General features: G+C 37.8%; 1 protein-coding gene across 1 annotated transcript; it reads left to right on the forward strand.

The window, feature by feature from the left end:
* Positions 1-1,549: 1,549 nt before the first annotated feature.
* angpt2b (angiopoietin 2b) lies at positions 1,550-26,652 on the forward strand. Its single transcript, XM_026929421.3, has 9 exons — positions 1,550-2,441; positions 8,308-8,463; positions 10,204-10,325; positions 12,398-12,630; positions 12,869-12,993; positions 20,282-20,383; positions 21,383-21,549; positions 23,141-23,271; positions 23,505-26,652. The coding sequence occupies exons 1-9, from the start codon at positions 2,175-2,177 to the stop codon at positions 23,669-23,671; spliced, it is 1,470 nt and encodes a 489-aa protein (XP_026785222.1). The 5' UTR covers positions 1,550-2,174; the 3' UTR covers positions 23,672-26,652.
* Positions 26,653-27,018: the final 366 nt, after the last annotated feature.

The raw sequence follows: 27,018 nt of genomic DNA on the forward strand, positions 1-27,018 counted from the left end.
CTGCTCGTAAGTGGAGGAGGACTGTAAGAGAATGAATCTGTTTATGTTGGCAACATAATACTGATAAATACACAGAGAATTATCCTGACTAGAACATCCTGGCTCCTGTAAACCATTTACAAAATGTATAACTGATTAAAGAGTCAGTAATTTGGGAGAATTTGTGAAGTTTAATTTTTAAGGTTCTATTTTTTTTCTTAAACACATCAAATGAATTAAGGTTACAACTTTAAACATTAATAACCTGCTAGATCAGATGAAAAGGTTGTTTGAATATAGTTGCATTATGGGTACTCTGAATTAAACATACGAAAAGACCATGATATGTTGTACATAATGAAGAAAGAGGTCAAACTTAAGACCATGGGATAAAAAAAGAGACCAGATGAAATCTGAGGTTTATTTTAAATCTCATCAAAAGACATTGATTTTAAAGACTTTAAAGACTTCATATGCTTTACATAAAGTGAAAACTAGTAGAAAAAGTAAAGAAAATTATGGGATATTGTGTTAAAATATACTTTTTTTTGAGTAAAAGTTACTGTAACTAAACTAATGTATTTTCTAACATGGTCTTATACATGAAAATTTGTATCTATTTAAATGAATTAATTTGTATGAAAATTTAAGGTTATGAAGGTTAAAGTTAGGATGAGGTAGAGGTAGGGATGGGCGAGGGTAGGGGTGGGGTTAACATACCCTTTCTCATTACTTCAATTACCAGAATGCAAAAAAAAAAAAAAAAAATCCATCCACATTGAGCAGGTTTATTTGAATTCATACATTAATAAGACAATAATATGAGTTTTGCATGTTCTCTTGATGGCCACCTGGGGTTTGTCTGAGTTCTCTGGTTTCCTCTGGAGTAGGTGGATCAGGTATGTGTGTGCATGGTGCTCTGTGATGGACTGGCATCCCATTCATGCCCAGTGTTCCCTGGGATAGGCTCCAGATCCACTGTGACACTGACCAGGATATGATAAATTGGACACTGAAGATATGAATATATGAATGAATATATGAATGAACGAATATATGAATGAATAATGATGGATAGCAAGACCAGAAAATGTTATTGGAAGTTACTGGTTTAAATGAAAATAAATTGATAGTAAAAACATTGTTTGTTTGTTTATTTATTTTATATAATTGTGAAAGAGTACAGGTATTAATCTAGCATCATATTCAGGTGAAGTACATGTAAAGTATAGTAACAAAGTACAATTACTTTCCACCTTTGACCACTGAGCTGTTTGGTCTATGAAGGCTTCATACTTTAGTTAAACTGTATGGCTTATTAGTTACACCGTGTCCCATGGGGATGAAGTTTGAACTCGGGGAATCACTGGGGAATGGAAGTGCAGCTATGGATATAACAAAGTCAGTTATATGAAAATGAATAACATTCATACGTTTATCTGCTTTATCTGAGAGGTGCAGCTGTGAACTGTGCAACCCCTAACATACAGACCCACTGCTGCGAGCAAGTGATGGTAAGGGGTTGGGGAGGGAGGAGAAAAGAGAGAGTGAGTGAGTGAGAGAAACAGGAGGAGGAGGTTTAATGAGAAGAGAATGTTCTCTGCTTAGGCTATTGTGGTGGGTGCCTGGTGCATTTTTGTGGCTTCCACCGCCAACTCCTGAGAAAGGGAGAAGAAGAGAGAACCAGAAAGAGTAGGTGATGGAGGGAAGTTGAATGATTGTGTGTCAAGAGAGGGGACGTTAAGGTAGACTGCTACTTCGAGAGCTCTGGCACTCTGTTCAAAAGCCCTTGAGTCCAGAAATCATCTCCTAAGGCATTCTCACAAGAGCAGCTTCGACAAAAAGGGGGGGCTGAAACCAATTCCAAGAGTAAATAAACACGGAGAGTGTTTGCAGCATGTTTCCTGTATCGAGCCATCTACAGCACTGACTGGATCAGAAATAGGAAACAATCTGTCCTATCTATGCTGCTGTTAATGCAACTGTAGAGTTTTTTTCTGTGTAATGTCATAAAAAGAGCTTTCCCTGGAGCATCGTATCAGCCACGGAAGAAAGAAAAGAGAGAAGACACTGAAAAAGGAAAAGGCTCTAGCCGAATCTGAAGGAGGGAAAGACATCATTTTACGACAACCTCACTTGCTGTTTGCAGGACAGAGCTCTTTTCTTTTTTTGCTTTTGTCCATCCGTGTCCAGGGATGGGCTGGCTGCTGAGTCTGGGCTACCTGGCTGTAGTGGTAGCTGTAGCAATTGGCACAGAGAGGAGGCAGCACCAGGTGCAGCATGGCCCCTGTAGCTACACATTCATCCTGCCAGAGGTGGAGCAGTGCCCATCATCTGGAAACTTCCGGGTGAGCAATTCCCTGCAGAGAGATTCGCCCTTGCCCCCCAACGCAGCCCAGACTGAGAAAAAGCTTGAAAGCCTGGAGAGTGCCACTGAGAACAACACACTGTGGCTGCAGAAGGTGAGAAGCAACTCACTTTGTTCTCTTAAAATGTATTCATTCCCCAGCTCACATCAAAATTCTAAGATTCTCTGATAATAGCTGCCCAAATATTGTTAAAGTTTATAGAAGGTTTTTTTTGAATGCACAACCTTAGCAAGCTGATCATATTGTATCTGAAATGGTCCACTAGGAAGCTTTGATTCTCAAATTCATGTTTGGCTTGTAAGCAAAGGCAAGGATTTAAGCCATTGCATTTCTCAGTTCCTAACTTCAGAGTAACCCCCTTGCATCCATTTTTCTGTCTCTCATTCCACAGTAAACATGACTAATGATGATGTGCACCAGGGAGATTAGTTTAGGTAAGCTGTAAGGACACTATACAAAAAGTCAAACTTTGTCTCAAACCAGATCCCTTTTGAGCCTAACCATGCATTTGAATTTGTTTATGTCTCTGATTTTATTACGGTTTTGAATAAAAACTTTTTTTTTCACTTATTCATATATAAATCCCTCATATGTCATTTTAATTCCAGGGGTGGAAATTCTAATTGTACTTCATTACTGTGCTTAAGTACTATTTTGGACACTATTGTATGTTTATACTTTACTATTTTTTTCCTTCTAAGATGTCTTTTGATGGAGTCATACAGGATATGCCTCACACATAAAAATCAAACATCAGACTTTAATAGTTGCCATCATAGCTAAAGAGCATGTTGAATTAAGTTAACTTTACATAATTTATATCTTTTAATTAGCTAGCTAGTTAAGTTTTGTAGATTAGCTTGTTAAATTAGTTATTAAGTTGTTTTGGTTTCATTGCTAATGTGCACTAGCATTCAATTCCAATTATTAAACATTAGCTAACCAGCTAAGCAGCAAGAGTTTGCTTAGTGATCTAGATATTCAGGATCAGGCATGATGATATTGAGGTTAACTCTTTTAATCAGTTAAAAATGTTTAGTTTTTTACTTTATTTTTGAATACTTGAGTATGTACGGAGTAAAGAATAACACGACACACCACGCTAAAAAAAAGAAGTCCATGCTGGGGCTGGGGTGGTGTGATATGGCACGACATGAAGCAGAGTGTCGTTACTGAATTCAAGTGGTCTGGAGTGTGTTATTCTGCATAGACTCCAGCGATTTGCAAACGATTACAATGTTTCATTTATTATTGAACAACACGTCACACATTTTAAGGCTTTATAGCTGAGATTTAATGTTGTTGAATGTCTGATGGACAAGGTAGTTCCTGTTATGACTTATAGCCGCGATAAACATTGTTCTCTCACAAGCATTTCGTTCTTTCTCTCTCTTTCTCTCTCTCTCTCTTTCTCTCTCTCTCTCTCTCTCTCTCTCTCCAAATGTAGCTTGCCATTTTACTTAGAGACCAGAAAGTGTAAACTTCTCTGTCCTGAAGACTTTCCTGTGATGGGAAACTTGTGCAAAACACAGTGACTGTTACAAACGCCAAAACAGCCCAGATTCCTTCCATAAATGTTAAATAAATCTCCTAACAAAAATGTCGCCACATCAACGATGATACATTTTTTTGTTTGTTAAACAGCAACACATTTTTAAAAAAAAAATCTGTTTATTTTTAATCTTAGATTATGTGGCTCGTCCACGAAACAAGTCCCTGTGTATGAGCTGTTACTATAGAAACAATAACATTAGAATAAGTGCATTAATATTAACCTATCATTTATGTTACAGCTGAAACAAAAATAACGCACACCTTCTGACCAATCAGATTTGTGAATTTGACAATGCTGTGCCATAAATCTAGATACTTTTTAAATTCTCTCAAGTACATTTTTGGCTCCATACTTCTAGCTTTAATTCAGTAAGATTTTGACACAGTGCCTTTTTATTAAGTACATTTTCTCTGCACTTTTCCACCCCTGGGTAATTTCATAACATATCTACACACTGTAGTATGTCGGGGTGGCCCTTTGTCTTTGAGGCATCCCAGCTGGGAATTGGCCTGCTGTTTGTATGACACTTGGAGTGTGCCGTGGTGGAAACTTTGGCTCTTTTCTGAGGCTTCGCTATAAACACATGAGGAGGGCAGAGGTTTAGTGCTGTGTACACACAAGCGAGAACACTTGAATGCCTGAGCATGACAAGGGGGTCAAACTATGCACACATCCACCATGTCTGAGTATGCGTAAGGTCTGCTTTTCCTTTTTTCTGAAAAGATTTTAATTGGCACAGTAAAGACAAAGTTGAAAGGGAAAGTAGGGCAATATCGGAAATTGCATGCCTTCAAGACAAGCTATTATTACTGTAAACTATTGTTAGCATTTTCTGCTTGCTGTATAAAAAGCACTGAACTCGAGCAGTGTTGACTCATGAGCTTTTTTATAGTGGGGTGCACAGGGCTTTTTTTAATGTACAATCATGCTTTTTGTTTTGCAGAGGCATTATTCTTACTGAGGTTTTAGCTAAAGGTCACACTTCAAATTACTTATCCATTTCACATCCATTATTATCTCACTTGATTATGCAGCCCTCTGGGGTGCACTGAAAACTCAACACATTCGGACAAGCCATACATTTTTGTTACGCAGTCCCAAAGGAGTAATAGAAGAAACTGAGGTTTATTTTTTTCTTTTTTTTCTTGGTTAAATCTTGTTTGATCTTTTCTTCCTCTGGGCTATGTGTGGTGATAAGTTAGAGTGTATACTTGTGTGGCTGCCTGGGAAAACTCTTCATGTTGTGAAATGTTGACATTTTCAACTACAGAGTTTCCTGAACTGAAATGTGTTTCTCTTTTGCATGTATCTCAAATGCTCTTCTTTCGGCTGCTCCCGTTAGGGGTCGCCACAGCGGATCATTGGTTCCTATATTTGTTTTGGCACAGTTTTTTCTTTTTCTTTTTTTTTTTCCCACGCTGGATGCCCTTCCTGACGCAACCCTCCCCAATTTTATCCAGGCTTGGAACCGACACTGTGAGTGCACTGTCATGTACAACCCCAGTGGCTGGGGTTGTTCCCCTGGCCAAGAATCGAACCCAGGCTGTGGTGGTGAGAGTGTCAAGGCCTAACCATTAGTCATCCAGGGACCCTATCTCAACCACAAATAAAGTTTAAAATTTAAATCAAAATGGAGTTATCTCATTATTACCTAACATGATCAGGAAGATAGCACAGGCAGTGTTAAAAAAATGAATAAGAACATTTCTTATTATTAAACAAGTCGAGATGTGTAAGGTAGTTATAGGCAGAAAACTTTTTTTTTTTTGCAAACTCCCAATTGTTTATCTGTTTCCATCCACCCATTCCACCCATTCAGCCTCAGGATTATCTACAGGGGATTAAAATAAACACATATTTAAACTAGTAATATTAAGAAGATTCAATTCACAGATCCACATGCAAACTCACTTCTTTTTAGTTTAGTTTCCATTTCCTTCTTTTAAAGTCAAGCATCCATGCCTTCTCTTGTTCATCACTATGGTTGATGATATGGTCAGACAGGAATCATTTAACAAAGCCATGTTTTCTTCTAAGGAATGGCTTCCAAACATGACCATTATGCTCCCCATTAGACAAATGCTCTTATAGGGAAATGAGATATATACACATACTCTACTTTTGCATGCACAAAACTATTTTCAAACACTTGCTGACATTACATAATACAAATTCTTCTGCTGACACATCAACAACTCATTGCAGGAAATTAAAATAATAAAAAAAAAACAAAATTTTCATGGTAGTTATTAGACTGTCAGCAATTTAACATGATTGTGCCAATAGTAGAGGAACCAACAGCCTGCCACTTTACTAAATGTGTCTTCGCTATTATGATGTTTTGAATGAGTTTCCTATAATGTATGAAAGGCAGCCAGTAATTATCATGTGACATTTCAGCTGTCTGATGTTCTAGGCTGCTATTTAATCCAGTGTAAGCTTTCTATGCCAGTCTCTATCTCTGTCAGTTTAATTCTGCCAAGATGCAATGCTTCCTACAGGACTATTATCCTTATAAAGGAGTCAGGAGACAACTCAGTGCCATAACTGCTTTATGACATTCATATACTATTCATTCATATTGTTTTTTTTTTTTAAATAAAGTTTATCTCATTTTTCACCAAGTTAGTTTCATCATGACTTGCTTGATGAGCTGCAAAATAATCCAAAATATTATTATTCAAATAGACTCAGACTAGGACAGGTAGTGGAATCATATACATTATGGTGTGAAAAAAATAAATCACATCTGAAAAATTGACACCACATGTGAATACCCTTTTCACCTATCTATGAAAAATGACCATGTGAAAATTAAATCAACTGTGTGAGAAACCACATGTGAAAAATAAAACCATATGCCCTACATATGGAAAAATGAACCTATGAAAATAAATGAATCATGTATAAATCACATCTGAAAATAAAAATGCATGCACTATGCAGTATAAGGCATGCATTTTTATTTTCAAACTTCATATAAAAAATGTGTCAAACATAACATGTGAAGTGTGTAAAAATTCACATCTGAATCTAGAGATCATTAAAATGTGAAGTTCATGTGAATTTTCTGTAAGAGAATGAGTTCCTCATTTAATTAAGAAAAAAAGCATATATATTGAGCTACACTGCCAAAATTTTGTGGACGCCTGACCAATCACACCCCTATATGCTCTTTGGTGTTATAATAACCTCCACTCTTCTGGGAAGGCTTTCCACTAGATTTTGGAGCATGATGTGGAGATTTGTCTATTCAGCCACAAGAGCATTAGCGAGGTCAGGCACTGATGTCAGTCGAGGAGGCGTGGGGCACAGTTAACATTCCAGTTCATCCCAAATGTGTTCAGTGGGGTTGAGGTCAGGGCTCTGTGCAGTCCACTCAATTTCTTCCACTCCAGCTTTGACAAACCATGTCGTCATGGACCTCGCATTGTGCACAGGGGCACTGTCATGCTGGAACGGATTTGGGCCTCTTAGTTCCAGTGAAGGGAATTCTTAAAACTATAGCATACAAAGACATTTTATTTAATTGTGTGCTTCAGACTTTGTGGTAACAGTTTGGGGAAGGCCCACATATGGGTGTGATGGTCAGTTATGCTCATATTTTTGGCCATATAGTGTACTGTATATGTCCCATTCACTAGAGCAGTTTACTAACTTACACTGCTAAAACTCTGGAAAAACTGCTTCACTGGGAAAATATTAAAGTAAAGCACCAGGATGTGGTTAACATTGCATGGTACTGTGGAAGTCTGAGTCAATTTGTCTGCCATATGTTATTCCTCTGAAAAGCTATAAGTCTGAATATCAGTCTGCATATAAGTTTGCGGCTTACATCCCTAGTGTATAATAACATTATACAGAAAAATATTCAGTGACAGCAAAGAATAAACTAAATAAAAAGTTGTGATTGCATCCAGGACTTCCTTCAGTACTTTAGTGATCATTTATGCATATCTTTTTGGATACAGAAGGAGACAGTGCAGATGGATAAGGAAATGTATGATATCCATTTGTCTGTAAGGGAGCCAAGTTTGGTGTTTAATTCTCTTCACTGAAATATGCATAATAGCTTTCTGTGGCTTCAGATATCTTCAAATCCTTAAAATCATTCTTCAAAAGATTATATAATGCTGTTACTGAGAATCAAAAAGGAGGATCATAAACAAGCTTCCACGAAAAAAACAAAACAATTTTAGGATAATCAAATGGGTGCCAAGTTTTGTAGAACATTTGAAGATTTTTTTTTATATCAGTGTGCATGCTTTATTTCACTGCTACATGTTGAAAAGTCTTTTCCTTATCCTGTTGTAATGGATAGTTCAGTCTGGGAGAAAAACAGATGCATATTTGGACTCAGATGGTGGTCTGACCTAACCGATGTGTCCTCTGTCATGCTCACAGCTGGAGAGTTACATCCAGGAGAACATGCGTTCAGAGATGGTGGAGATGCAGAGGAATGTCATTAACACACAGACAGCCACCATGCTGGAGATAGGAACCAATCTTCTCAGCCAGTCAGCAGAACACACAAGGAAACTTACAAACGTGGAGACTCAGGTGACTCATAAAATGGGACAGACAAAATCTAGTGAAACCATATAAAATGCTTGTATTAAGTGTCAGTTTCTATGTGTACTTTACTGATATTTGCTGAGAAAGTTGTCAATATACTGATTAGAACAAATTTGGTTCAAACAAAAGCAATACATTTAATCACAATTATACCAAAGAGCTGTTCTCAAATCTGATTGTTCAGAAGGTGTTGATTAATTTTATTAACAGGAGATCTGACAATAGTGACAGTTGCAAAGCAAATCACAAGTATATTAATGTGCTCATTCTAATAAATTATAGTTTCTATATCTATAAAGTGAAGCTTTCTGTAAGGAGATGTATATTTAACAGTTATGGAAGGAGTCTCCAGTGTCAGTGTTTTGTAATGGTCAGTAAGTTTTCAACCACAGGAAGGTCTTCAGGATAGAGATCTCTGGGTTCTTGGTTACATGACAAGCTTTGCTTTTTTCTTGCTAATTTCAAGAGAGAGAAAAGAGAGACTAATGAGGGAATGATTGTTAATAACAGTTAAAAGTATGATGTGTAGTTCATTAATAATTAAATATTGTAATCATTGACAAATTGCTGTGGTATAAGAGGAATAAAACAGTTTGGGTTATGCTGTGGGACATAATCAGCTTTGGGGAGGTAAACTGTAACTCCTCTTCATGTCAGGCCACATCACACAACTCTTTCATTGATTATTTTCCTATAATTACACACCACGTGCTTTATTCATTACTTATACAATAGTTAGTTCTGGTCCACTAATTTAATTGGACATGAATTGTTCTAAGAGTCCTGATATTTAACAGCACTTGTACAGTACATTTTAGTGTTTGTATCACTCTGCTTATCTGTGTTTGCTACATAAAATTCCAATTCTAGCTATAGTCTTTTTTTCTTTCACTGAAACCATTGCCGAAACTTACTACAGGCTGTAGTCAGTGTGTGTATTTTATGGCCGAATCACAGCCATGCTGATATAGCACTCTTGCTCGTGTGATATCGCTTAGGTAGCAAATGGATGTCATTTTAACATTCATCGCTCTATGTGTTTCCCACTATTTTAATTAATGATTCACTATCTTTGCAGCGAGGGTAAGACTGAATGCAAAAGCCAAATTTGATTAGATGACTGAAAAAACACTGTAAAAACACCCTAACAAAACAGATCCACTGTTTGTTCTGTCAAAGATAAATTTCACATTGTGTTTTGTACTTTGTTTTTTTAGTTTCCCTCCCTTTGTCAGCCATCCATTCAACATTGTAGTGCAACCTGAAAAAATATTTAACAGATTGTCATGACATATGTTTATTATATTAGTGTAGCTGTAAAAATAGAACAAGTTGGAATTATACACATGGCGAAGTGATCACTTGGGGTGAAACATGAACTCCTGAAAAGACAGCAAATAGAGGTAATAAATAAACGCTCTTTGAATCTTAAACATTCAATATATTACACTTAAACAAACCAAAAACAAAAGCACAAGTAAACTGGAAAACATGCATTATATAATTTAAAATTCAGTACCATTTTCAAAAATTGCTTAGAATCTAATTTTTAAGACGTATATGAACAACATAAAAAAAAAATGTTTATTCTGCATCTGTGTTGCCAAAGGTTTCCTTTTAAACTATAAACCTTGCCCTGAGAAATATTTGCACCCTTATATATGAAGTAAAAAAAATGGAACTTGGGCTTGTTGCATATTAACCACAGTCTGGCCACATTTGCAGGTACTGAACCAAACAAGTCGACTGGAGATTCAGCTGTTGGAGTACTCTCTCTCCACCAAGCGACTGGAGAAGCAACTCCTGCAGCAGACCCAGGAGGTGTCCCGCCTAAATGACAAAAACAGGTAAGATGTCCAGGGGCCTGAGGGATCTCCTCACTGAGCATTCCCTGTGCTGGTGAGGAAGATGCTCTTTTCCAATGCAGATACATTAGCATATCGTAGCTATACCTTAGTGGGTGGTAAAGTGTCAGGAATGAGCTGTGAGTGAAGAGTGTCAGAGTCTTCATGCTGGTCAGGTCACAGCCAGAGGAAGCCCATTCTGAGGGGGTCAAAGGATTAAGGACAGGCCTCTACTGGTGTAAGTGAGATGTTTGTTTTGACTTTTTTTCCCCCAGTTGTTTAGCATTCCAGCTTCTGAACAAAACTGGCCTAGGGAAACACGACTCACCACCCACTCACACACCACCTGTTGCACATCTGCACTTCTTTTTTCTGAAGCAGATATGGAGGTCATCATGGGCGTAGCATTGTATGGTAGACATGGTAATGGTATGTAAATTCTTATGTTACACAACTTACAAATTGTAAAACTATCAATCAATCTATCTGATCACTGGACCTTATAAAATTAAGTATTCCACATAATGTAAATATATGTAAAGCATGAGGCCCTCTGGAAGTACGAGCACAGTGAGTAGTGAGGGGATTTAGGGAATTATGTCTTCTAAAATGCCTGAAGTGGCTTTTTCAATCCATGTGGTTGGATTGTTTCAATGTGTAACTGCCATAAAGTCATTAATAAGAGTCATAAAGAGCAGGCCTGTAGGATTTATTGCCCTCATTTGGAGCACATTGAGATGCAAACTCACACTCTGTCAGTGTTGCCTTCGGGTTTGATGGAGAAAGCCAGTTACCAGCACCATCTGTGAAAGCATGGACTTGCCAGGTGTTTTAGGAATGTTTAGTTTCATCAGCTACTCAAAAGATTAGCCCTTTTACAAGAATTTATTTATTTAAATTTGAGTTAGAGGAAGGGTGGATAGAAATGTGTACAAAGAATCATTAATTGTTAATTATTAATCATTAATCGTTAATTTGCTTGATCCTTCTGACCCTTATTTTAACCTAACAATTATTACTCTATTAAAACACCAACTTGATCAAGCTTCTATAGTTTATGATAGAGCATAGCATACAGAGGGTTTGAGGGTTTGGACCTCCCTGAAATATTTTATTGTGGATTGTTAACACATACAGTGCAGGGGATTATTATATGTGTGAAATAACACTGTTTTGCACAGTAATTGTGCTGTTCAAAGATGTTCAAAGTCATCACTATGATTACTCCATATTTAATTTATATGTCAAACGAATGCATCCCTTAGTCTAATCACATTTTATTGGCGACCAGCTGCTATGGAGACAAACAAGATTAACCAATATTCTGGTTGAAAGCTACTAGGCAGCTAGCTACACTCTGTGCGTAGGGATATCAACATGACAGCAAATAAAGTACTGGAGGTTTACTGCAGGAGAAAAAGAAAGGTAGACCTGGTTTTATAAGGTAAAATGCCCATTTCCCCTATTACTGTTAGTTTAATCATTTTCAGTGAAACTGTCGTAAGGATTTTATTTTTGATGCCTGTTAATGTTATTAATATGGCAGGATTGGTTGATGGTAGATTGTGCCTTTTGAATGACACAATCTGAATACCTCCCCTGATTCTAGTACTGTCTGGCATCCACCCAAGCATCTTGAATGTATTTTCCAGCAATTAATACATCAAAAATTGTTTGTATGTGCTAACACTTACAAGCTGGCCAAGTTGGTCTAAGATGTTGAACAACCAGAGGTTTAGTTGTGTTTTTTGTGGCAGGATTTGCGAAAATGAATACTAAATACACTTGCAGGCAACATCTAGTAAACACGACATTTTTTTTGAATATCATATTAATATCTAAGATATTTATATCTATTTTGATCTAAATGTAACAAGGCAAAATATACATTATAATACCTGCTTTATTTATATTTAAGAAAAAAGGTGACTGCCATGTTAGCCTGGTAGAGTAGAATAGTGGGCCTGGTAGAGTAGAATAGTGGGTCAACGATGGTATAATAGATTTGTAGGTTTTATAAACACAGAAAACTTCACAGGACAATATCAAATTGTGATGCTTTTTCTCCACAACAGCTACCTGGAGCAGCGGTTCACAGCCTTGGAGGCCAGACACAGCCAGGAGCTGCAGGCTATCCAGCAGGAAAAGCAGCAGCTGCAGGAGCTTCTGGACAGGCAGAGTCGCCTGGTCACTGTGCTTGAGAGACAGCTGGCGAGCTCCACCCGCAACAGCACACTGCTCCAGCACCAGCAAGCTACTCTCTCAGAGACACTGCAGCAGCTACTGGCCATGATCGCCCAGTGCAACGGTTAGTGCCAAACTCTAATCAGCATGTATGCGGCTGTCTGGAAAGCATCAGTGTGTGTTTCTGGGAAACACAACCGTTGGCCAGAATGCCTTGTTTCGGGATGAGAGAATGATGCTTTTACTCAACAACAAATTACGGGAAGTTGTAACATTGCTCAACATGCTATTTTAGTACAGGACAGAAAAAAAACCTCACATACATATACTTAATGCCTTATGCACACCTTCTGCCCTGCCAGATATTACCAGCCTGTCTAAGGCGAAGACAGTGATTTTCAGAGATTGTGCCGACATATACAAGTGTGGAATAACAGAGAATGGAATATACAACATTCATCTCGCCAACAGCACACAGACAGTTAAGGTAATATTGAACAGCTATTGAGCTAAAAAAAAAAGGTATAGTTGTATGAGTGAAATAAAAGGTCACACTTTATACTGTGTTTCTAAGATTCTAATGTAACCACTGCAGATGTACTGTATGTACTGATATAGATGAAGTACACTCGTGCTTGTTCATCTTATGTAACCACATATGGAAATCAGCTTCAGTTTTGGATCATATTTATCCTGGGAGCTCCACGAAAACTTTCCATTTATTTTATGCCTTTTGAAAGTTTAAAGTGTAACAAATTACAGCTTTGTTTTTGGCTGTGTCATAATTATATATCACAAGTAGGTTACATCAATTATATGGAAGGTACATTTAGAAAAATCCTATTACATCTGTCAACACTTGTGTACTTACGCAAGCCAAAAATGAAGTGGCAACACTTTACAATTTAAATTAATGCTTAAATACTTACTAACAGCAGTATTGTTAGCAGTAGTAGTCATGTCATAGTATTTATTCAATAATTACTAATCACTATAATAAACTACTATGTTGACTAATGTGTAATTTAGTAATTAATGTTAAATTACTATGCTGACAAAATGCATTAGTGTCATACACTGTTTTTACTTTGTCATTACAAAAGCATTAATTATGGATGTGTTAATGTTACTTATTATTACTTGTGCCCCCACAGGTGATCAGTATTACCCTTACTATTAAATCAGTGGTAACTAGTATCCACAATTGCATGCCATAACAGTTTTATCAGTATATTATTCAGGAGTAATTGATGGAGAACTGATATGGAAATACCTGATTAATTTTACTAAGTTAGTAAGTACTTAATCACTAACTGACGAGCCACAAAACAATATTTTATCACAGTAATTTAATGTATCAGTAATTAATACTTCTATAATGACAAAATAAGGATAACACATGTAGATAACACAGTGGTTCAAAATTGGATAAGAAGTCATGATGAGTTTGTATTCATTACTAAAATTGCCTGTAGGTCAACATAGTAGTTTATTAGAGTGATTAATAATTGAAGAGCTACTATGGTAACGCTTGATTACTTACTGCTAAGTTAGTTAGTATGCAAGCATTAATTAAGGAGTTGTGTTGTAAGTAAGTAACTAAGTCAAACAAATTTGTGGTAGTGATCTTATACATTATTTGGAATGAACAGATAATTGCAGTTGTAACAGCTGTGCAAAGCACTGACAGAATCCTTAGTACCTGCCTGGTCAGGGCTGCAGTTGATTTAATCATGCTACTAGTTTGTTTATATTGTGGGAAATACAAATAACTAAATTCATCAGAAAACATCCCAAGCATGTACAAACAAAAGCAATGACTAAGCAACCTGGATTAAAAAAAGAAGAACTGAATTCCATTGATGTAACCGAGGTTGAGGAACCGTCAGAGCCAGAATTCGGAGTAGTCTCACCACAATGTTGATATATAAATTATTTTCTTGCTTTCAGCTACTACACTGAATCTTGCCAGGACAAACTGTTTCAATATAATTTAGAGTTCTGTTGTTCTAAAGGTGGAATGAAAATGTCATGCTAAAATAAGAAGTTGGACAAGTGTTACATATGGCCTCTAGTGTAGTTGATTCTGATTTTCAATATAGGAAGCCTTCTGAATCCAGCTATTCTCTTTCACACTTGGTTTATCTTTACTATCGGTGTTTTTAGGCAAATTGCATTTTTGGATGCTTTTTGGATGTGGTTTAGAGAAAAAAACATGGGAAAATGTTAGTTATTCATAGACTTTTCTCATATGCACTCTCTCCCCTGTTCCTGTCCATACAGAAGCCAGGTGTTTGGCCTAGGTTTTGTAGTCTCTTGCCAAATTTGGGACTAAAGCAGCTTTGCAACTTGAATTAATAGATGCAGATTCACCACCCTTTTAAGCGATGCAGTCTTCCCTATAACAACAAAATGGGTGGTTTCTTTCATTAAACAGCTCTATATTGCTTTTCTATTCTTTATTTTTTTATTCATCCTGCTAAAAACATGCTTACCGAAGCAAATGGAACTGTTGAAAACATGCTGAGCAGAGGAGCTATAAATGATCTAAAGGAGCTAAGTCATACCTCAGATGGAATTGATTAATCCTGTGATCCCAACAGTAATTGAATAAGGAACACTGAAAATAAATCTCTTAAACATCAGTGGGCTGGAACATTTTGTCATATTAAAATAAACATTAAACAACTTTGTACTTATTAAACATCTTAACACATGGTAAGAGTTTTAGCATTTGAAAATGCATGCTCAAAGACCAGGGCCATTGTTTGGATATACTGACCACTCCCAGGAATGATAATGCGATGGATTCCAGTTTTATGGGAGAAAAAAGCCCTTTACCCCTGGCCTGACAACTATTGCTCTGTCCTGTTAAGGCTTATTCAATTTGTGCTGGAAAATGTTAAATAAGATCCAGATACAGTGTATTCCCATGGGTAAAAGTATAACCAGTCTCCTAGCAGCTGGAGCTGATCTGGGTGCTGTTTAATCGGACTTTGAACTACTTTCAGTGTCTCCTGACTGTGGGCTTGACTGATTATCCACAACGATTTTTAGTTGCTTCCAGTAACATACAGTACATGATATTTTAACATTTTTTCTTATGATTTTTTCTTAATGTAGAGAATAAAAATGATTACATTTTATAGTCAAATAAGCAAATAGAGGAACGTAAACAGGAGACGTGTACTTACATGTTTGTTTTGAGTTTTTCTATCTTGGATCTATAAAAGATATTTCCCGTAAAAGAAAGTTGTGTTTCTCCTATATTAATAACCACCAGCTGCTACTGATTGAGGGTATATACAGTATAGGGCATTAGTCAAGTCAAGTGGCTTTACTGTCATTTCAACCATATACAGGGAGTTAGTACACAGTGAAATTAAACAACTAGAGGTTTAAAGGTGAAGTAGAGCTGCACCAGTATCACACATTACTATTTCAATCTTAACCCTGCATAAACTATCTTTGCTTCACTCCAGACTGGACTTCTGCATCACCTCCACTCTTCTTTTACCTTTTTTCTCTTTACCTCCAGCTATTGTTTCCTTCCTTCAACATGTGGCTTACTCTAATATCTGTCCTCATAGACTCTTTATGCATCCTTCTCAATGCAGACGCTGTACTACCAGGAACGTCATCTACCCTCTACTGTTGTCTCTCTCTGAAACAGTGGTGGTAGGTGGGATCTGGGGCAGGGACTTTATCTCAACTTTATCTCCCCTTCATTCTCTCCACCTTTTGGCACTGAAAGAAACTTTGATCACTCAGAATTAAATGACACCAGCTGTTTTGTACTTTGCCTATGCTTACTCTATGCTCAATGAGAAAATGGCAAGGGCAGTGGCACAGGCTAGCTTCTATCACAGAAATGGAGCTCCACACATCTTGCATGGTCTAATATTAACATTTCATCACCTGAATTCCAAGCTGTTATTGTTACCTCTCCCATTAATCTTTATATTGTTGTTACCTATTGGCTACCTAGACCCCTAGGAAACTTCATAGAAGAGATGGGCATCCTCATTAGTCTCTTCCCTTCTGATGGAACCTTACTCCTTCTCCTTGGAGCCTCCCTTCAAACAAGCTCTAGTCCTCCTTCCTCCTCTCTCTTGCCCTCTTTTGACCTTTCCTTTGACTGCCCATCGGCCACAAGGGAGGACATGTTACTTGGCTCCAACTTTCAGGTCATCACTTTGTATCCTTCACTCTTGACCTCCTTGCAGTTTTCTTCCCCCAGCAACCTCCTCTGTCCCTGGTCACATTACTAACTTGACAAACACATCTTACTAAAACATCTTATTTTTCTCAAATTATTCTTGATAATCAAAGCAGTCCTAGACATCTTTTTAAATATAAATAGACTACTTAAGGTTGACTGTACTATAAGATTGATAATATTTGTAAACCTTTACTTAGTAAAGAGGTGTCATGTATGAAAGTTACCACTAGCATACTCAATCTTCTTCCTACTAGCTTGCTTAAATCTTGATTTGATTCCTTGTGTCCAGTTATTCTTAGCATAATAAATGATTCCTTGTGTACTGGTGTTGTGCCAGCAGCATTTAAAATTGCTGCTCTTACACCAGTCCCAAAAAATCGGAATATGGTTTTGGACAATTTGAATAATAAAATCTAATCTCGCTTTCCTTGCAAAAATTCTGGAGCATGTCGTTGTTTCTCAATTACATAAACACCTTACTGTTAACAATCTTTTTGAGTCTTTTCAGTCTGGTTTTTTTAAGTTACAGAAACTGCTCTGGTTAAAGTCAGTAATGATTTGTTAGTAGCTTCCGATTTTGGCTTGCTTTCTATTCTTCTTTTGGTTGATCTCAGTGCTGCTTTTGATACTGTTGATCATAATCTTTTCTCAAGATTTGAAACTGTCTTTAGTGTCACCAAGACTGCCTTAAGCTGGTTTAGAGCCTATCTAACTGCTTACGAGCAGTTTACCTCCATGGGCGGTTGTAGGTCTAACATTAGTCCTGTCTGCTTTGGTGTCCCCCAAGGTTCAATTTTGGCCCCTTTACTTTTTAGCATTTGTATTTTTTTCGCTTGGTCAGCTTTTAAAATCTCTTGGTTTAAATTATCCTTTTTATGCAGATGACACACAAGTTTATATCCACTCAAAGGGTCAAAATGTGGCAGTTCTCTCCCTAACTTGTATCTCTGAGATAAATCATGGATATCTCATAATTTTCTCTGTCTGAACAGTAATAAGACTGAAGTCTTCCTTCTTGGCTCTCCTTATCTGCTCTCTAAAGCGGGTTCTTTAACTCTATCAGTTGATGGTTCTGTTTTGGAGTTTCAAATGAAAGTGAAAAATCTAGGAGTTATATTTGATGTTATCTTTCACTGTGGCTGAAAAACTGATTAATACTTTTGTTTGCTCATGCACTGATTACTCTAATGCACTTCTTGCTGGGGTAAATGAATCCACACTAAACAAATTACAATATGTTCAAACTCAGCAGCTAGAATCCTGACTAGGGCAAGGACAAGTGATCACACTACCCCATTTGGGAATCCTTACATTGGCTATCTATCAGGTTTTGAGTTGATTTTAAAATTCTCATGCTTACATATAAAGCTCTGCATGGACTGGCTCCCCAGTATTTGACTGAGCTCTTAACATTATTCACCCCAAAACATAACCTTTGTGCTATGCAACTATCAGAGATAATTAAGAGAAGCTGACAGAAAGTGGAGGAAATCACAACTTGATGCTCTCATTATGTTCTATTTTGTTGGAGTTCTCCTCCAAAATGACTGCTGCTAAGACTTCTTTCTACAAAGGTAAGGTGGAAACATCACCAATCATATGCTACCTGCCTTCTGGATTCCATCCCTTCCACAATGCTCAAGACCATCTTGCAACATCTCCTCCCTTCATCACTTGATCCACAGTAAACAACTGCATCACATCTGGTCACATACTAACTGGGTTACCAAGAGTTATTCAAATCTTGAAAAATCCCACACTAGACACCTTAAACATCAGCAGCTACTGACTGGTATCACTTTCTTCCTTTCCTTCTAAAATTCTTGAATGTGCTGTATCCAATGAGCTGTCCTTCTTTCATACCCACAACGAACTCGAAGATCCTAGCTACTCTGGCCAAAGAAACGGCTCTTGTGGCTGAGATGCTTAATGCCACTACATCAGCCAAACTACCATTGGTCCTCATCCACCTTGACCACTCAGCAACCTTCAGCACAGTCAGTAACAATACTCTCCTATTAGAATACGGTATTCTCATGAACCTTGGAATTAGTAGCACATGGCTTGTTTGTAATGGTTTGTTTCTTACCTGGAGGTACAGACACATCATGTGATCCTATTCTACTGCCCCTATATACCCGAGCTCTTAGTGGGGGATGGCAGTCAACTCGTCTTTTCCTTTCTTCCCTGAGACACTTATGTTTCTGCATGGATCTCACCATGTATGGTGGATATCTCATCATGGATAGCATGGAAAACACGCCAACCACCAACTCCAATCTCTCCAAGTTCTTGCACACTACCCCATTGCTATGTTCCCTCTACCGGCTTCCAGTAGCTGCCAGCATTGGATTTAAAACCTTGATGCTTGTCTAGAAAGCCAAAAATTGCCCACACCTAGACGAAGGCACTTATCAACTGCACCATATTCCTTTCAAGCTTCTAGCAGGACTCGACTTGATCCACCATCCCTCAAGGTACTAGGAAGATATGCAATTGAGAACTGGCTTCAAACAAAGACTGAAAATCTACCTCTTCACTAAATTTGCACTAATAATGACAATTTGTACTAACATGAGGATATATATTTTAATGGAGACTACAGAGCACTTCTGTAAGTCGCTCTGGATAAGCCATAAATGTAATAAGTATAATGTAAAGGAGGAGAGGGAGAAACAAAATTTCATACACTAATCAGGTCTGGAGTTTGAAGGGCCAGAGAAACTGCAGGTTTTTCTTTCAAACTCCTATTGCGACATGGGATTAATGCCTTTTGTTTCATAAATGGCAAAATTGTTGGAATATTTTCAAAACAAGGTGTTTTTTTTCCAGGACAAAGTTCATTTAAGTTCACCTCTGTGCAAGAATCTAATTTTTCTGTGGTTTGTGAACAGACCAAAAACTCTTCATGAGAAGAAACTTGATTCCATGAAATACTGTTGTAAGAAAGCTTGTATAGGGATTAACCAATTTCAAGAAAAAAAGTATATCTAAACTGTACAGCAAACACTTTTGCTCTTTCCCTATTCTTCTACTTTAAAAGATTCCTGTGGAATACTGCCAGCATTGTTTTTCACCCCTCAGGATTTTAGGATGAGCTATGGTTGCAGAAACATCAGTTTATTTCATCAACAGATACACATTGCCTTCTACTGCTCTAATGATCAAAATTGCTCCCTTAAGCTTATTTTCAATACATTAAGATGTATTATTATTATTATTATTATTATTATTATTATTATTATTATTCAGTAGTAGTAGTGGTGATGATTGTGGTGTTATGATAATGCAATCTGTCTATTACTATATTTACATCCCAACATGCAGTTCATATTAAGCATAACCTTAGTGGATTCTCAGTAGAACACCCTAACCTTCAAAAGACAACTGATCTTACACTTATCTCTTAAACAAGGATCCCAGCTCCGAAACTTTGAAGCGATTGTGACAACAATCTGTAATATCATTCTGAAGTTAAACCACTGTATATAAATAATAATTAGAAAGTATTTTTATGCCATGAACAATGATTTGTGTGGTTTGGCGTCACTAGGTGTTCTGTGACATGGAGACTAGAGGAGGAGGTTGGACTGTTCTTCAGCATCGCTTTAACGGTTCAGTGGACTTCCACCGTAACTGGAAAGATTATAAAACGGTGAGTGTCTCTTTCTATATGGATAAGAGTAAAGTGTTTCCTGAATAAATGATCGGTGTAAAATCTGTTGTGACAAATATGACAAAGAACACAGATGAGGTCCTATTTTTGTGACTATAATGCGTGTGCAAAAATAAGACATAGAATTACAGTGGGGTTTTTGTGTATTTTTGTGACCATCAGTGCAGGTCTCATAGACATATAGATTAGGGTATGAACCAGTCCAGGCTTGTCGCCTGTTGACCTCTTTTTTTAGGGATTTTTTTAAAACCATGTTCTATTGTCTCTTGCTTTTCTTCAAACATGAAAGTGAACACTTATTTATGAAGTAATTTCCATCGTTAACATCCCTAACATCCTCTAGTATACTCAAGAAGGCAAATTGATATTCAGAATTCACTGCAGGACAAAAATCAGTACCCAGGAATTAAAGCATAATTGAGGTTAAAGCAAATGACTTGTACCTGAAATATAAGGATATACACAGGAAATTATCCTCTGACTTAATGATACCATTCTGAAATTAAATCCAATGATTTTTACCTACAGTATAATAATGCTCAATCTGTAAGTTTAAGCCTCAGTTTAAAGCCATTATTAGGCATTGAAATGAGGCCCTGAAAGTAATGCATCTTGCTCAGTTCATAGGAGAAATGATCACAGCTAATAGGGGAACTCACAACAGACTGCAAATCAGTTTTCATCGCACTTGCTTTTCATTTGTTATTCAAGAAAATGTTTTTACAAGTGAATGATAAATATTTGGCCGTGGAATTAGGGAGGTCTGCTAGATGGCTGATAACATATGACCTGAGGTGCTAGACTGTGTAATGTTTAAATAACATTGAACAAATGTTGTTTCACTAGCTGGCTTAGCCAGACAGAAACCATGTATTGCTACTTTATAAAGGTACATGGAAATGCACCCTTATAGCCCCAGCAGATGTCTTCAGATATATAGCAGTGTAAGAGGATACTCACAGTTTATGCAATATGCAGGGATTTGGGGACCCCTCAGGAGAACATTGGTTAGGAAATGATGTCATCCACCTGCTCACCACATCCCGAGACTACACTCTGCAGGTCCAACTCAAAGACGTAGAGGGAAACCAGGCCTACTCTCAGTATGACCATTTCTACATCGATGGAGAGGAAAAGAAATATAGGTACTGAAATACTTGTCTGTGCTCACAATATTAATGGACAACCATGATGTACTAAAGCTGGCCAGAATTAAATTCCAAACTCATTCTGTTTATACTGGATTAATATTTTGTTTAATATGTACATCTTTAAACTTCAGGCTATCAACATTGTGAATTTAATCATTTTGTGTCCTTATAATTTTCATACATTTCATAAATCGTAATGCACAGCATTTTCCCCAAGAGACTATAGGCTACATTCAGGGCTCTTTATGTTGTGTGTAATAAGGACAATACATACATTGAGTCCATTATACTTTAAAACCTCCTTATCCTGGTCAGGGTTGTGGTGGATCTGGAGTCTCTTATGGGAACAATGGGAATGAGGTGGGAATACCCTCTGGAACGAGATGCCAGTTCATCACAGTGCATCATAAACACACATGTTCACACCTAAGGGCAATTTAGCATCAACAATCCACTTAACTGCATGATTTTGGGAGGTGGGAGGAAACCAGGTATCCTGGAGTAAACTCATGCAGACACAGGGAGAACATGCGAAACTGCACACAGACAGTAACCCGGGTTCTGGATCAAACTGGGGTCCCTGGAGCCGTGAGACTGCAATGCTTCCTACTGCCCCACAGTACCGTCCCAAATTATATATATCCTCTGCCATCAATCAAGTGTACATCAGACAAAACACAGTGCAGGAAAAACTGCCACTGTTTGCTTTTGGCTGCTTTCTCTATCAACAGATACTTTTAGTCTACTGATTCAAGGGCAGGCCTGGAAACAACTCAGGCAAATTGCCTTCATGCATTCTGACTGCCAAGTCAAACAAATCTCACCTTTGTGTTACAGATAACACATCAGATATTGCCTATGGAAATGATTATTTCACATGAAAAAGAAACAGAAAAAATAAATCTAAGAAATGAAATAAAATGAGTTCCTAGTGCAGGGAATGAGGCTTGGAAAGTGGTATACTTTATTAAATCCGGGCATGTTGGAAATCATTGTGTGTGGTTCACACTGCCTAAACAACCTGGGAGGGAGATAGGGGGTCTATTGCCAAATTCCACAATGTTTGGTTTCCTTTTCCGTATGTGTAAGTTTTATTTGCATGCTGTGAATGCTGGCACTGTCTGTAATATGTTGTGTTCATATGGAAACAGCCAGACATGTGACCTGTTGTGTGAGGTTGTCTCTAAGCCAAAACGCTTGCCTGTAGACTCGTGCTGTGTGGTCCATTTTTGGCACTTTCAATACCAAATGTGTGCAATCACACCTTGTGAGTTGTTGTAAACAGGAGATTATAGATAATAGAAGTCGTTTACAACAACAGACTTGAATGCACACTAATTTAATCTATTATATCTCTGTTTAAACTTTACAAACTCAAGGATGGGAGGGCAGAGTTTCACAAAACCTCTACATTTTGAACACATGTAGTATGGACAAAATTTTGTGGACATCTGACTATCACATTCATATGTGCTTTTGAACATCCCATTCTAGATTTAGTCCCTCCTTTGCTGTTATAACAGCCTCCATTCTTCTGGGAAGGCTTCCCACTAGATTTTTATTACCTGCACTCTTTTTTCTCCAGCATCCATGCTGAAGGTTTCAGTGGTACAGCAGGTCGCACCAGCAGCCTAACCCGCTCGGGCACCATGTTTAGCACAAAGGATCAGGATAATGACCGCTGCAGCTGCAAGTGTGCCCAGATGGCCTCAGGAGGTAAAGCTCTGCACATATAACTCCTCACTTTTCAGTCTCCTTAGTCTCAAATAAACTTCGTAAATTACGTAAATTGCAAAAACCATTGCATTGCCATAAATTGCTTTACTGTGACACAACCTGCTGTAACTCAGGGGTCAAGGGTTTTGCACTATTGAGTGTTGAGTTTTTGGTCTGGTCTGGTCATACTTTGGTTTGGACAGCTTCTAATTCTTGATATTTTGTTATTGCAGGATGGTGGTTTGAAGCCTGTGGGCCATCCAACTTAAACGGCATCTACCACACTGGAATCTCCAGTGTGATGCGCTACAATGGGGTCAAGTGGTACTACTGGAAAGGGCCAAACTCAATAGTAACCAGAACCACTATGATGGTGCGCCCTTTGGATTTCCATAAATAAATGTCATGGAGACATTTGGCTCTACAGACAGCAAAATTCCCAAGTTTAATTATGATCTATGATTAATGCTCATTTGTGTCCAGCTGCACTTATATAAACACTAGGTGTTAATTCCACATTGGGGAATTTGTGACATAGACAGCGAAAGTGTGCCAGAGGGCTGTTGACACAGCTGACACTCACTGACATTTTATGCATTTTTGGAATTTGTGGAACACTATATGATTTAATCTGTCTTGTTTGTTCTGCTCTGGCAAAAAAGGACCCAGCTGCTTCATCAGTATATTATTTTTTCCTGTATACAAAAGCTCATGCAGTGTAGAATGCAAAGGACTGGAATTTCACAACAGCGTTTGCTTGTATACTTGGCTAGTGAACTGAGCTCTTCATAAATATGAGCCATTCCTCCTCTCTCTCCTAAACACCCCCTGTCCACAGCACCTCTCTATTTCCCCCTCTCTGAAATGCTTATAAAGTTTATGAGTGAATACTCCCATAAAAACTGTTTGAGATACTAAAACAGGTGTATGTTTTACAATCACATTATTTACTATAAAATGTATATTTGTAATAAAAAAAGACATAAAATCGATCAGAAACATCAGTGACTGCAGGAAATGAGAAAGCATGAAGGCTACAGTGGCAACATCTCAGAATGCGGTCTGTTCACAGCAGCAGGCTGTACCTAATTCAGCACTATGGTTGACTGACCATCCATGCAGGGTGTTAAGAGGGTCAATATTATCGCAGCGACCATGCCAATTCCTTGATGAAGCATACAATACAGGCTGCTTGCACGGCTTGCATTAAATACACCAGAGAGGCAGGCCCTTTTGCTCTGCTGACCTGTGTTCATACTTAGCACTTAGCTGTGTATCTGCGGTCATGATTAATCACTGCAATCGTGATTTAACTCTCAGCTCAATAACCCCATTCATCCAGCAGCACAGGGTTTGTGAAAGAATAAATACTTATACTGGCATATAAGATCCCAATCACATTCCCATGATCCCTCACTATATCTACAGCATCCTATCATGAATATACATTGGGGGGAAAATGCACAAGTCAGAGCAATCATTTGCCAGTAATTTAGTGCTGCCAGTGCAGATGAACCAAAATGAAGATGTAGTGCATTGAATAGCATGTGAGCAAATTTACATGCACACCACACAATGCTGCACAAACAGCTTTATTATGAGTCCACCAGCTGCCTGTGGTAGATCATTGCTCAGGATAAGAGATCCATCAGGTTAGGTTTTATAGAGAGTTCTAGACAGCTGACTGGCCACTGGGCCATAGCCTTGTCTGGGGCTTTCAGGAGGGGATTGAACCTGTGACTGTTTGCTGTATTGGCTTTGTTTTTATTGGAGTTACTCCAACCTGGTTGAATGTGTAAATGAGATGCCCTAAACCAATGGGGGGTTCTGCTCTAGCAGATCTTCTGGAGTGCATCCATGAATTTATCATCTCGTTCAGCAAGTTGAAGGAAGAATTGAGAGGGCTGAGAAAGGGGTATGCAACAAGCACACAAAAATCTCTGTCGAACCTTTGTTCCACATGAAAGACTCCATGGGTGCAAGGAAGGACAGGTTAACTCAAGGATGGGCCATAATGCATCCAGGAGACAGAGTGTTCCTGTTGATTCAGCAGAGTGAAACCCATCGAAGAGAACTGAAGGATATGTGAAAAATGCTGTGACCCTCTTTATATTTTCTTTTTGGCTGTTAATATGAAGCTTCCTGTAGAATACTATCTAATTATGGGTTGTTAACCCATTTCTCCTACAGCAGGGGGCACTCTGGGCACAATATAGACACACCAGCAGTGATTTTTAAAACATTTTTTTATTCAGGAGTCAGAAAGAAGCTGCACATTTGAAATGTAGTGTTATTGGTAATTTTGTCTGTACATCTCATTTCTTGTCTCCGAATGCAGGTCCTTAACAGGCAATTATGCCATGTGATTATTGTTATTGTGAGACAACTCATGTACTACAATCCTTAAAAAAGATGGTTAACAGATTCTAAGGCTGTGGGAGACACAATATTTGTTCACAAAAAGAAGTTTCTTTAATTACTTAATGATGTGTACTTATCAGTGATAGGCATGGAGACTGAGAGCCAAACAGCCTCTGAAAAAGACAGAGAGCATATTGTTGCAAATTCAGAGCTACAGCAATAAAACCAGTCATGTGGTGGAGTAATGATGTAAGGCATTAGCACTTCAAAACATAGAGTCTTTCCCACACGGGGCTATAGCTGCTGTCTGATCTCGAGCTAGGAGTGAAAGATCAGCTCATTTTTATATTTATTGAGAGGATAACTGGAATTTGGTGTGACATTCAAACAGATGGGTATGCTGCACACATCACTTTTCTTACTTCTTTTCTTAAGATCCACATATCCACTTGGTCCACTTGGTCTCCCTTTCTTTTTTCCATAATAGCATAGTCACACAGAATGCTCACGTATGTGAACACCCAATCATCATACACAATATATATTCATTAACAGCTTATGTATAACCAGCAGTTTAGAGAGAAAATTATAGACAAAGTCACAACTATTCTCATTAAAGTGTAGCTAGGCAGGAACAGGCTGTCATAGAAGTGATAGGATCTTCCCATAGAGGATGTGATGGGTTTCTATATGGGTTTCTCTGTATCTAGAGGGTTTCTATGTACCCCTGACAGTGTAAGAATATATTTCATTCACTTTGTGCTTTTGCTTCCATAACTTGTAAAAAAAAAAAAAAAATAAAGACACAAAAAAACCCAGCAGAATCTATTAAAGAAAAGTAGATCTTATAATACAAATTTAATTGTAATAGGACCCTGTGTTAATGGCTTTCGTTATTTATTAACCTCCCAGTCTCATTTATAATATTTTTCTCAATCATATACAACAAATTAAGCAGTAAATGCTGTTTGTGTGTTCTGTGGGATTTAATGAGTACTTCATGAAAAATATGAGACAATACAGGTAGAGAAGTTACTTTTCTTTGACCCTGCATACCTGTCTCTATTGCTTAAAGTGTACAGAAATATGATGTAACTCAAACTCCTAGGCTTGTCAAATTTCAGTTTATTATAGCACTAAATAGATCAGGAGGACAAGAAGGTACAGTGGCTGTAAGTTGGAAAATGAGCAGCACTGGCAGTAGTGCTGTGGACCCATAGCAATTCAGTGGATCATGAAGACATGCTAATTAAAAAGCATGAAACTACAGGGGCCAGAACAGAAGCTGGGCTTATGATGATTAGCATCAATGCTGGCAGATTAAACCAATATAATCACAATTTATTAATAAATAAATTTTAATCACCATTATTCCATTGAGCACTG

Source organism: Pangasianodon hypophthalmus, chromosome 23 (genome assembly GCF_027358585.1).
Source record: "Pangasianodon hypophthalmus isolate fPanHyp1 chromosome 23, fPanHyp1.pri, whole genome shotgun sequence".
In the NCBI taxonomy this organism is placed as follows: domain Eukaryota; kingdom Metazoa; phylum Chordata; class Actinopteri; order Siluriformes; family Pangasiidae; genus Pangasianodon; species Pangasianodon hypophthalmus.

Coding starts and splice junctions, on each gene's coding strand:
- angpt2b (XM_026929421.3), top strand. CDS start 2,175: ATGGGCTGGCTGCTGAGTCTGGGCTACCTGGCTGTAGTGGTAGCTGTA. Junction 10,326..12,397: donor CGCCTAAATGACAAAAACAG/GTAAGATGTCCA, acceptor TCTCCACAACAG/CTACCTGGAGCAGCGGTTCA. Junction 12,631..12,868: donor CATGATCGCCCAGTGCAACG/GTTAGTGCCAAA, acceptor CTGCCCTGCCAG/ATATTACCAGCCTGTCTAAG.